At 35.1% G+C, this 13,248-nt stretch overlaps 1 protein-coding gene across 1 annotated transcript in view; it reads right to left on the bottom strand.

Annotated features, from left to right (window-relative positions):
• The window catches only part of Col25a1 (collagen type XXV alpha 1 chain), a 460,559-nt gene that overhangs the window by 26,467 nt on the left and 420,844 nt on the right, over window positions 1-13,248 (bottom strand). The window contains exons 24-26 of the mRNA XM_071614023.1: window positions 4,824-4,847; window positions 4,205-4,249; window positions 864-908 (exon numbers count right to left, since the gene is read on the bottom strand). Of these exons, the coding sequence (XP_071470124.1) occupies window positions 864-908; window positions 4,205-4,249; window positions 4,824-4,847 (114 nt within the window). The remainder of the gene's footprint in view (window positions 1-863; window positions 909-4,204; window positions 4,250-4,823; window positions 4,848-13,248) is intronic.

Here is a 13,248-nt window from a genome sequence, read left to right as displayed (position 1 = left end):
AGGGATTGAGTTCTACTAGCCAATTAAATATGAAAAGCATGAACTTAGGTTTTGACACCATTTCTCCTGATTTCATGTATTTAATTGGCAGCAAGTCTACCTGAGCAGGCTTGAAAACAACTTAATGACTTTAATTCTCACAGAATTGAGATCTAATATTATTACAAGGCCCAAAGATACTTCTCCCACCTCTACCTTCGATGCTCCCCTCCCTCTTAACTGTTCTAGTCATCCTGAGTTTTCAAATGGTCCAGCCTACAGACAGGTTAATCATTTACTGTACACTAGTGTTCAATCAATCAATGCTTAAAAATACGTCAACTGTTTTAGTGTTCTAATTTTATCCTCATGGCATTTCTATATGGTGAGCCAGGATATTATTTTTATTTTCCTTTTACAGTGAGGAAATATATAAATGTGTATTTTGAATGTTAGCAAATCTGATTTGTGTAACACTAATGCTGAAACTAATTTCTATTGTTGATCATTTTCATCCTGAACATAACCAGATAGCCCATTCTTCAGTGAAGATCACAATAATTATGGTAAGGGACCCCTGAGTTACATAAACCTGTTTGTCTTCCTAGGGACTGAAACATATATTTCCTTGCTAGCTGCCTATTTTGTACTCCCTAGTTCAAAATCTCAGACTGGGTGAGTGAGTGGGTGGAGATCTGAATGGATTTGGATCTTATTGGTTAGTCAGACTTTGATTTTAGGAATCTAGTGACAGAGAAGAGCAACAGGCCAATCCCACCAGACTTGATGGCAGAAGACAACTTGATTTTTGGCTTCAAATCTTATAATAAAAGTACTGATCAATAATGATGCTTTTAGCAATGGTATATATCTTTGAAAATTACCTGCTCTCCATCAGCTCCTGGGATTCCTGGAGATCCTTGTTCTCCCTGTTAAGATAAAAAGTAATAGCTTGCCTCCATTATCACTGGCAATATACTACACTAAATAAAAAAAATGATGTTAGTTGAAAAGAACAATTTGACTTTTACCAAATTCATCATAACCCAAGAATACTCTGTTATATATTTCAGTTAAGTGAACTAATGATCTTCCTTCAAAATGTTGTATATGTAGCTAAGAGCCAGGGTTTTTCTGCCATGTAAGATGCCAGTTTGAAAAAAACATGATAAAAGATGACTGATAATTTGATGGCTGAGCATATCCTATAGCAACACCTATGTGCCTCAGTTAATTTTTTTCCATAAAAAAATCTAGTTGGCTTATCTTTTTTTTCCAGTTTCATAAAAACTAAAACATAACAGTTAAACTAAAATTAGAGTGCCAAGCCTCATGAATTTATAGCAACATTTTAACTGGAACAGTTTGAATAAATTCATAAAGTCTGTGAGAGTGCTGTGTCCAGAAAAGCCACAATGAAGGATGACATAATAAATCAGATAATATCTTAATCCACATAAAATTGCTTTTGATCATTTCAATTTCCTATACTATGCTAGGAATGAAGTAAAATTTACTGTTCATATGATTTATTGGAACTTTTGACAAACTCAAAACAAAACAGATTTTTATGTCTTATTTTCAAAATGAAGATGTTCCATTAAAAAAAATTAAACAATATGCTAGAGATGATTCAAATAACAGGTTTATTCACCTTTCACTTTTGGAAGGTACAGATAAAACAATTCCTTGAAAGGTAGGATGTTATTTTGTATCAAATTTCCTGATGCCTACTCCATGGAAATTCTAAAAACAGCTCTTCCTAGAGTGAGTGGCCTGCCTCAGACAGATTTCCAAGGGAGCTGCCTGTAGGCTGTGTTTTCTAAAAAGGCTTGTGTGGTGATGTTATAAATGACAAAATGGACATGGCTGGGGCTCCCTTCCCTGGTAAAAACTTTAAGAGCCATGGGTCACAGCATGAAATTTGAGCTTTCCAATGTTTAAAGAAGGTATGATTCTTACAGTTCTAAACAAATGAAATAAAAAAGCAGAAAAAAAAGGCCCTTTCCTCATTTCAGATTTCCTGCTCTTTGTGGTAGCAGCAAAGTTTATTTTGCTACAAACAAGTCTGCTGAGGTTGGATGCACCTGGCTAAGCCCTAGTTTCATTCAGAGTCTGAATACTTGTCAGCACTCAGGGTCCCATCATGATTGCTTTGTTAAGCTTTTACCTTTAAAATATGATACACAGAGGCTTAAAAGAAGAGCATAATTCATGCACTACTCATTTATCCTTCACTGTCAATTACGGTTTGTGAGAGCTATCTGATGTGCAAGAAATCAAATCATTCTTGTTTGGTAAAGGAAGGAGAAATGCGAATTCAGAAATGCTGAATCCGCATTTCTCAGTCTGAGACTGAGTCTAGAGAGAGAAAACGTTTCTGTGCTTGATTCAGGCTACATTTTGCTGTCTTATGCTTGGAGACACATCCTGCCTCAATTACTCCAGGTGAGATCATGGACAGCATTAAGAACTGCATCAGTTAACACTAGATCTCAATTACAAGACTACTGTGGGGTGGGTGGGGTGAGGATAATAGGATGGTGGAAATGATGGCGGGGGTAGACGGTAAGGGGGAGAGACCAGATTTCCTTCTAAGGTATCCAGTCTCGCTCACCAGATACTTAAGGAGTAGGGGTCCAGACAGACTTGATCACCAGGGATATAGACGGTTTGCCTTTAGCAAACAATTGTGTTATATCTTGTAGGGACTAGAATATGGTGGAGAAATGGAAAATGTAAAAATCCCATACTTTTTTTTATTAATGTTATATATGAAATGCATGAATGTTACACATGAAATCTGTTTCAATCTAGGATTTATGTTCTCAATACACTTCACATAGGCAAGGGCCTCAGCCATATTTTACTTTATATTCATTTGTTTAATAGAGAAATTTTCTATGTACTAGATTTCTATTTTTAAGTATCTAGAAAAAGGTACAAAAACTGATGCATGTGTGCGTGTGTATGACAGACTTAGCCAGTAAACTGACTTGAGAAGTATAAACAGAAGATGAATTTTGAAACCACTTGAATCTCCTACAAGAATCCAATGACGAAAGTCATATTTCAGCACATGTAGTTCAGTTCTGAAAAGCCAGAATCCCTGGCCATGTGTTAATTGATCAAACATGGTCAAATGACTAAGCTTTAGTTTGGAGGGATAGAGCTAACATAATTGACAAAGTGTAGGAATAGGCAAATCATTCCACGTTTCTACTGTTTGTGATTGGTATGTTTCATTAGGAAAGAATTAAATGGCAGAATCCCCCCAAACTGAAGGCTGAATGTTCTCTCTGATACGTGGATGCTAACCCACAACAAGAGCAGGGAAGAGTAAAAGTTCATTGGTCTAGACAAAGGGGAATGAAGGGAAGGGAGCAGGGATGGGGATAGGAACGGCAGTAGAATGAATTGGACGTGACCTTCCTATGTTCTTTAATGAATACATGACCAGCGTAGCTCCACATCATGTACAACCGCAAAAATGGGAAGTTAGACTCCACGTATGTATATCAAAATCATTTGACTGTCATGTATAACTAAGAACAAATAAATTAGGTAGATAAATTTTGCATTTCTCCTTCTTTTACCAGACAAGAGTTATTTGATTTCTTGAACATCAAATAAAAAGAACAAATAAATTAAAAAATTAAATGGCAGAATGTCTGAACGTATATAATAAAGGGATGTGCTAGAAAACGTGACTTCAAAATGATTCCTTTGTTGTTTATGAATGCATCATGCAAAAGCTTCCCTGGTTCTTTTTATTACAAAAGAACTGGAAGGAAGGATCTTTGGAAGTGTCGGAGTAGATCTCCTTCAATTCTCTTCTATTTAAATATTTTTTAAACACCACATTTAGTATTTCTTTGTAATTTCTGTGGAACATATTTTTCCCTTGGTTGATGTTTTCTATTTTTCTTAATTGGGAATGACATTAAATTTAGGGAAGAACATTATCTTCCTTCTTTCCTTATTTTACCTCTTCTTCTAGTTCAGATCATAATTTTTTTCCTTGAAACAATATTGATGACTTGCTTCTCCAGCATTTTCTAAGACCAATTTTCAAAATGCATATATTTAAAATGGGTTTCTCCCATGTGTATATATTTTAAAATATATTCTACTTTCATGTATAACTAAAAAGAACAAATAAAAATTTTAAAAAATTTCTCTGCATTATATGTGATTAAAATGTAACAAACAATTAAAGAATAACCTTTGGCCCTTGTAGTCCTTGAGGTCCAGGAGGTCCAGGGGGACCCTAAATCAAAAAAAGTCAGAGTTTTAAAAAGTAGCAAGTATGTATATATGTATTAAAATTCATGCTTTAAATAATAGGCACTCAACACACCTCCATTATTTCTATCATAATTAGTTTCCTCCCAATATTTATGTGAAGTGGGAAAACATCTCACTTGTTACATAATTATTACAACTATACTTATATGCTAAAATATTAACATGCTTTAGGTCAAAATAATACTCAAGATGCTTTTGGTTTTGTAAGACAGTTTTAAAATTGCTTCCATGTCCCACATTCATCTTGGTGGGATGAATTCGTCTCCTCATATTACCTGTGTCTTTAGATATACTCCTTTCCCTCCACCCCAAAGAACAAAGCTTTGAGAAGGTCAAAGACTTAAGAAAATGAATAATTTTTCTCATAATTTTTCATGAAACAAGGTGATTCAACTAGAGCAAATGTTGTAAAGGTTATTAATATAAAGAAAAATGAGATTAAGTATTGATAAGACAGTTGCTCCCTGAGTACCATTTTGCCCTGCATGCATCAACACTAAAGACACAGACCACAGAAATCATGCGATAGGAGTTACCGTGACAGTTAAGGTGGTAATCCTCTGTTGGGAAAATGTATTGATAAATAGTTATCTATTTTGTATGTCAAAGTACAATAATACATTTCTGAAAAAAAATCAACTTTGAACGTTTTGACAGATCTAATGTCTTATAAGGAACTGACAAGATTCTTAGAACACATCCTATTTTCAATAGAGTATAATTGTTAAGATCTTTAAAAAATATTTTTATAATTTTATTTTTAAAAAATCCATGGGTAACTGGATGTGGTGGCACATGCCTGTAATCCCAGCTAATGGGGAGGATGAAGCAGGAGAATTGCAAGTTTGATGCCAACCTGGGCAAATTAGCAAGACCCTGTCTCTAAAAAACCTGCCAGGGATATAGCTCAGTGGTAGAGAGCTTGCCTAGAATGTGCATGGCCCTGCCTGGGTTTCAGCTCTAGACCTGAAAAAAGAGTCAAAATTCTATTTATCTGATTAAAATAATGTGTAGTAAAGTAATATACACTACAGGCCCGTCAGCATAGTTGTGAACTTAGAAATTTGCTATTGATCAAAGTGCTTTCTCTAGGAGGGAAAACTGAAATATCCAATTGCATTTCTTTTGTCCTGTAGTCTATAGCTCATTTGCTGAGCTAGAATTAACTTTTTTTGTTATATGTGCCATAACTAAAGAAATTAATAGTGAGTTAATCTAATTTCTTAATGTGCTAGAGCACCTTAACAAAAAACATGATTCCTAATCTTTGAGTCATGTTCTTGTATAACTATTTTCTAATTTACATCTTGTACTAAAAGTTCAGCAGGGTCTATTAGCCACTTTAATGAAACCAGAGAGGGGAGAACATTTTCCATTAAGGGCGTTGGTCATAGAGAAACTATCGGATTACATGTAAACTTGTGGATATCAGATTAACACCATCTCTTTGTTTTCCATTACTCTGTTCCAATCTCTGACTCAAGCTGTTGTTGTTTTTACTGTTGTAAAAAAAAAGTAAAAAGTAACATCTCACTTTAATCACTTGAGTCTTTCATGACATGGTATCATCATTCCTTAGAAAACAATGTTTATACATGTGTACACATGGTTAAAATTTTTATTCCAGGATAAAATTAATCATGGTCATTATAACTTCAGAGAAATCAGTAGGAAAAAAAATTAAGTGATTCTAAGACAAAAGACAAAATGGACACAAACTGATTTAAAAAAAATTAAAGATTTTGGAGGAGAGCGAGCAAGGTGAAGCCATTCAATAGCTTCTGAAGACTGTCATATTACAGTCTTCTGTAGGGTATATATATCCTTATAAACAAGGGTCCAGAATTTAATAACAGCATACCTGTGTAATGTAAGGTAACACATACTTTCTTTCCTTTTTTCTTTTCCTTTGGTACTGGGGATTAAAACCACAGGCGCTTTATCACCACTGAGCTCATCACTAGCCCCTTTAATTTTTTGAGACAGCATCTCACTACATTGCTTAGGGTCTCACTAAGTTGTTGAGGATGACCTAGAACTTGTGATCCTCCTGCCTCAGTCTTCTGAAGTTTCTGGGATTACAGGCATGTGCCACAGCACCCAGCCAACATACTTTATACTTAAGGGATTTACCTGAACAAGAATTGGATTTATATTTATAAGAAAGCTTCTTCACTTATATAGTAAAAAAATGAGTCATTTAAACAAGGCTATTAGAAAATTACAGAACAGAAATAATTTATTTATCATTGCTTCCAGTATTTTTAACTAGAAAGCAGAGTTCCAAAAACTTACAAAGGGAAGCACGTTTACAATGTGAACTCAGATTTTCCAACATGAGGCCATGTAAGAATTCACTTTTCCATCTAAATAAACACAAGGCTAATATGTCCATTTAAAAAAAAACTTAAGGATAACAACATGTTTTATAATGAGCCACATAACAAAGGACATTATTAATGGTAACTGAACTAACAGATGGGATTTAAATGATTTCCTTAACTGTAAGACCTAAAAACTGCCCAAGGTTCCATCCAGCTTTAGAAGAACACGTCACAGCAAACTCAGCTAACTTCACAAGCACCTTACATTGATCACCTTCTGGAAGTATCAGCATGTACACCCACAGAAAAGTCATAAAGATGCTTGCTTGCTTTGGATGTCTTCTATCTGAATCCTCTAAGTTAAAGCTACATAAACCCAGCAGGGTTCTCTCTCAAACTCCAGTAATAATGTAAACAAACAAACAAACAAACAAACAAAAAACCTAGAATTTATGGCAGTGGTGGAGAAAGACATAACTTTTTCCAGAGACACATGAGGAACAAGGGAGGCAAGGCTTAGAGCAACTGCAGATGGGGGAAGACTAGCAGGCTGTATTGTGGCTTATTTCCTGAAACGCTTCTATGAACTCCCTATTTTCTTTCATTTCTCATAATGATAATGATGCCAACTTAAAACCTCTAATGATTTACACTAAAGAACAGGGTTATTTTAGAAGGTGATGAGAATTTGTTAAAACCTGAATCAGGAAACAGGTTTTATTGCAAATGGTGAAAATTCAACTACCTTAAATAAAAATAAAGAACTTAGATCAATGTTTATATAAATAACAATTTTCTTTTCATAGACCAATGCAATTTAATAGTCTTCCTAACAGGGTACAAGAGAGTAATGCACAAAATAATAACAGTACTGAACAGGTTCAGTACTAGGAAGAGGGACAGAATAAAATACCCTAAAAAGAAATTTGGAGTAGTCCTGGGCAGAGAAGGGGAAAATAAAATAGAAATAGGCTCTTTTTGATTTTGCCTTGTGTCAAAAGAAAAAATAATAAAATCTCTCAGGTTTTTATTTCACTCCACAATTTCAGTTCCAGTTAAAATTATACAGAAGTACTTTGTTATATGGGTTGAAAGCTTTTCATTTGACTATAAATGAGAATTATAAACATGAGAATTATAAACATCAAATCCAGAACACCAAATATCTCAGGCATACTGTATGTATAGGGTTTCAACTATATTGGGTAATATTGTCTCTCTTAAATTGGGTTCTGGACCCACAGAAGTTTATACTATTTTTTGATAATTTTTCATAATCTGATATTTTATAGAATACTTTTCAATAGAAGCAATGTAAAATTTTATATTTCTCACATGATATTATAACTGTAATATAGTCCTCTTTATCTAATTATCCTAGAGATTTTTTGGCAAATTTTTTGTAGAAGGCAATAATTATATCTATAAAACTATAAACATCCATTACTAGTTAAAAAAGCAGAAGAATAAATGTCTACCAACTCTTCTCAATCCAATAGCTGTCTAGCTGAATTGATTTTATTAGGGACTCTTAATCCACCAGAGTACTATGTTTGGAAAACCAATAAATAGTTTTGAAGTGAAAAAACAACTATATGCTATTTACAAGCATAACATATGGTTGCCCTAACAACCTCATAAGGATAATAAATCTTAAGGTTTGAACTTCGGCATGATAATATTGAATGCATATGCTTATAGTCACACTGAACTTGAAGTAAGAAAAAGAAACAGAACACATATCCTTGTATATCAAAAAGCAGGTGTCTGTGCCTACTAGAAGAGAAAGTAGGCCCCAAACTCCATCAGTCAGCATAGGAACCAATTCCTCAACAAGACTTCTAAACTGCAAGAAGTAAAATCAAGAATCAATAAATGGGATAGAATCAAACTAAAAATCTTCTCCACAGCAAAGAAAACAATCAAGAACAAGAAGAGAGAGCCTGTAGAATCAGAGAAAATCTTTGCCACATGCCTCAGATAGAGCATTAATCTCCAGGATATATAAAGAACTCAAAAAACTTAACAACAAAAACCCTACAAATAACCCAATCAATAAATGGGCAAAGGCACTGCATAGGCACTTCACAGAAGAAGAAATACTATTGGTCAACAAATATATGGAAAAATGTTCAACACCTCTAGCAGTTAGAGAAATGCAAATTAAAACTACACTGAGAGTTCATCTCACTCCAGTCAGAATGGCAGTTATCAAGAATACATGTAACCATAAATGTTGGTGAGGATATGGGTAAAAAAGGCACACTCACACATTGCTGGTGAGACTGCAAATTGGTGCAACCACTCTGAAAAGAAGTGTGAAGATTCCTCAGAAAACTTGGAATGAAATCACTATTTGACCCAGTTATCCCACTCCTTGGTTTATACCCAAAGGACTTAAAATCAGCATACTAAAGTGATACAGCCACATCAATGTTTATAGCAGCTCAATTCACAATAGCTAAGCTATGGAACCAACCTAGGTGCCCTTCAACAGATGAATGGATAAAGAAAATGTAATATATACACACAATGAAAAAGTACTTAGCCATAAAGAAGAATGAAATCATGGCATTTGCAGTTAAATGAATGGAACTGGAGACCCTCATGCTAAGTGAAATAAGTCAATCCCCCAAAAGCAAAGGCTGATTGTTCTCTCTGGTATAAGGATGCTAATTCATGATAGGAGCAGGGGAGGGAAGAATGGAAGCTCACTGGATTAGACAAAGCAGAATGAAGGGAAGGGGGGAATTGGGAATAGGAAAGACAGTAGAATGAATCTAACATAACTTTCCTATGTTCATATGTGAATACACGACTAGTGTAATTCCATATCATGTACAACCACAAGAATGGGAAGTTATACACCATGCTTGTATAGTACATCAAAATACATTCTACTGTCATGTATAACTAAAAAGACCAAAAAATTTAAAAAAAAGAATCTGAAGTTTATATTCATATCCATGACAAAGGGAAACAGAAGATACTGTCCAGTTTTCAGCCTGCATTTCTTTGGAGTACACTGTTTTTGAAAATTTAAAAAAAATGAGCATAAAAAAGAATAAAGAGCAGGTATATCAGATTTTTAAAAAAGGACAGTGCTTTGAGGTACATCAATAAAGTGTTCAGGAGCTTCTAAAAACAACCTGAGATAATATTATATTTCATGGACTCCTAGCAAAGTATCTATTCCAATGATATCCTCATTTTTCAGATAAGATCAATGAAGTACAGATACAATGATTTCCCCCAAATGACCCTGCTCATTAGTAGTAGAAGGAAGACTAAAACAAATATTTCCACTTTAGGCTAAGAGTAGTTAAAAGCCAGACCCTGTTCTTGCAAAGAATGCTTTAAAATTTTTTCCACAATTTTGTGGAAAATGACCAATTATATTTTATTGGAAAATAAGAGCAGATACCTTTTGGTTTGGCGGGTACTGGGAATTGAACTCAGGGGCACTCAACCACTGAGCCACATCCCAGCCCTATTTTGTATTTTATTTAGAGACAGGGTCTCACTGAGTTGCTTAGCACTTCACTTTTGCTGAGGTTGGCTTTGAAATCACAATCCTTCTGCCTCAGCCTCCCGAGCCACTGGGATTACAGGAGTGCACCACCACACCCAATGAGGGCAGATACTTCTTATAGGTGAAGGTAGGAATTATGTTGTCCTTGGAATTAGTTTAAGAGAAATGTACAGCATTGCTGATAAATTAAGTTTTAAAAGTGTCCCTGTATTTTAATGTATAAGTTAATATTTTGAAAACATAGTAGGTACACTAGAATTTTGTATATTCTCTTTCTCTCCATAAGCAGTTATTGGCTTAAGAGGAAAAGGGAACAGTTTAATAAACTGGTTCTAGAACTTAACCATAACACTGAGGCCACTGCTTATGTGTAAGCCACTTATATTGGAGAAAACCAGTCACATTGTGGCCTGAATACACTGTCTGAGCAAGGTTTCTCCAGCCAAAAAACATGCTTCTCTTTGCATTTAGGAGGAGAGAGAGAGAGAGAGAGAGAGAGAGAGAGAGAATATAAGGGAGGGGAGGAGGTAACCAGGAAAAAAAATGGCTGAGCTGAAGACAGATTTTGTACACATTAATAATAAATACTTTACTGGTTAAAAATAGTGGTAGTAAAAAAGGACACATAGAAGTGTAAATCTACCAAAGTTAGATCACATTAGTGAGGCTGAAAAAATGATTTAAAGAGGTATAAAATGGAAAAATATTTAAAATTAGTTTGTCTTTCAAACTAAAAAAGGAACTTGTACATAAAAAGTACACATACTCATTTAACCACTAAACCTCAATAGAAAGCATGACCAACAGATTAGTCCACTTGGAAGACAGGACCTCAGACAATGAAGACAAAATATATAATCTCAAAAAGAATGTAGATCACACAGTGAAGATGGTAAGAAACCATGAGCAGAACATTCAAGAAATATGGGATAACATAAAAAGACCAAATTTAAGAGTTATTGGGATAAAGGCATAGAGTTCCAAACCAAAGGGATGAACAATCTATTCAATGAAATAATAGAAGAAAATTTTCCAAACACGAAGAATGAATTGGAAAACCAAATAGTTTAAGAGGCTTACAGGACACCAGATATACAAAATCACAACAGATCTACACCAAGGCACATTATAATGAAAATGTCTAGCATACAGAATAAGGAGAGAATTTTAAAAGCCACAAGAGAAAAAAAATCAAATTATATATAGAGGGAAACCAATTAGGATATCTGCAGATTTTTCAACCCAGACCCTGAAAGCTAGAAGATCCTGGGACAATATATACCAAGCTCTGAAAGAAAATGGATGCCAACCAAGAATCACATCCAGCAAAATTAAGCTTTAGATTTGATGATATAAAAACCTTCCATTATAAACAAAAGTTAAAAGAATAGAAAGCCTGTACTACACAACATCCTCGGCAAAATATTCCACGATGAGGAAGTGAAAAACAACAATGAAAATCAGCAGAGGGAGGTAAACCTTTATAGCATCTTTACATGCCCACACAATGTAAGCATAGTTTTCTGTTATCAAGAAACTTACAATTTGGTAAGAGGAAAATTAAAATCAATTATGTAATTTGAGAACAATTAAATGGTAATGTTAGAACCTGACTGGTAATGTGGAAAAGTATTAAGAGAAAGAACTCAAGAGGGTGACAACGTAGATTTTAGGATACTATTTAGATGGATGAAAGAAAGGGAAAAAAGAATGGGATGAAGATTTATATGGATACTATAAAAATGACCATGCCAGGGGGAACTCTGTGTTGCAAAGAAATAAAAAGTTCTGCATAAGAAAGGCAGATTATAGAGCCTTAAATGTCAGATGGAGGAGATTAGGCTTGATAGAGTACGCAATAGGGGGTCATTTAGATTCCTGAGCAAATTAGAACAATTATAGTAATGGCAGTTTGTGAAAATCATCCTGGGAGTGATACATAGTTTGGATTAGAAGGGCAAGGAGGCACTAGTGGAAGATATATTGATCAAGGGTTTGTTATGGAGTTAGGTATGCAGTAAACAGGATGTGGACCTCCTTGGGAATGGAGAGGATGGAAAACAGAATGGATGAAGGACTAAGACTAGTGTAAAAATGGCTCTAAAGCTTCTACTCCACGAAATACAAAGACTCCACTGACAGAAACTGGTTAGTCAAGAAAGGGGATCATTTGGTAGGTGGGCAGAGTAACCAGCACAATCCTGGGCATTGGTGGAAATCGATGGGCAATGGTGCACCTATAGGGAACTGTTCCTACAAGTACACCAAGATCAGATCCCAAGATGACAGAATTGGAATCGTAATGTGAAGAACACAGGGGGAGTCATTAAGAAAAGATCAGATACTTCAGAATATAAAAAACTGGGGTGTGGACAGAGAAATTGGACACACCAACACAGAATAGCACCATGAAGGAAAATGGAAGTAGAGTCTGAAGAAAAAGAATTTTAAAAGGAAGGTGGTTTGGTACAAATGTCACAGAAAAGTCAAGAATGACAAATATGATGGGCTTTATCTAGAGGTTATCATTGATCTTTGTAAGAGAAGTTGCAATAGATTGACAGGGACTCAAGTGCAGGAGTCTAAATCTGAAGAGGAAGAGTAAGAAGCAAAGGTGGTGGAGCCGTCTAGTCTATTTTTGACTTAACGGAAGGAAAAGAATTGAATGGTAGCAGTTGTAAGAAATACTTACAGGGGGGTTATGAGGTGCTAAGCACTGTTTTAAGCATAGGCTATGTAGTAGGTCATTTGCTCTGTTCAGGAACCCTATGAAGCAGATATCATCTCATTTTATAGATGGGAAAACCAAGGCACAGGGAAATGAAATAACTTGCTCTAGGTCATGCATTTAGTAAGTAAGAGGGCTGAGATTTGAACCTGAGCAATTTCCACTCTAGAGCCATAGAGCTCTTAATTGCTTTGCCCAGCTCCCTCTTTAAGCAAAGAAGTAAAAGTCAACCAAATTAACACAAAGTTTATACTTGATAAGGCTTAGGAATGTTTGAAGGTAGAAGGGAAAAAAAAAGAAAGAGAGAGATTTCAAATTGCTATGAGGTGAAGATTACTGGGGCCAGATACTGGAATGGGCTCAGGATGACAGGGAGC

Source organism: Marmota flaviventris, chromosome 7 (genome assembly GCF_047511675.1).
Source record: "Marmota flaviventris isolate mMarFla1 chromosome 7, mMarFla1.hap1, whole genome shotgun sequence".
Classification (NCBI taxonomy): domain Eukaryota; kingdom Metazoa; phylum Chordata; class Mammalia; order Rodentia; family Sciuridae; genus Marmota; species Marmota flaviventris.
The sequence above is the reverse complement of the archived record's forward strand: the minus strand, read 5'-3'. Positions and strand labels throughout refer to the sequence as shown.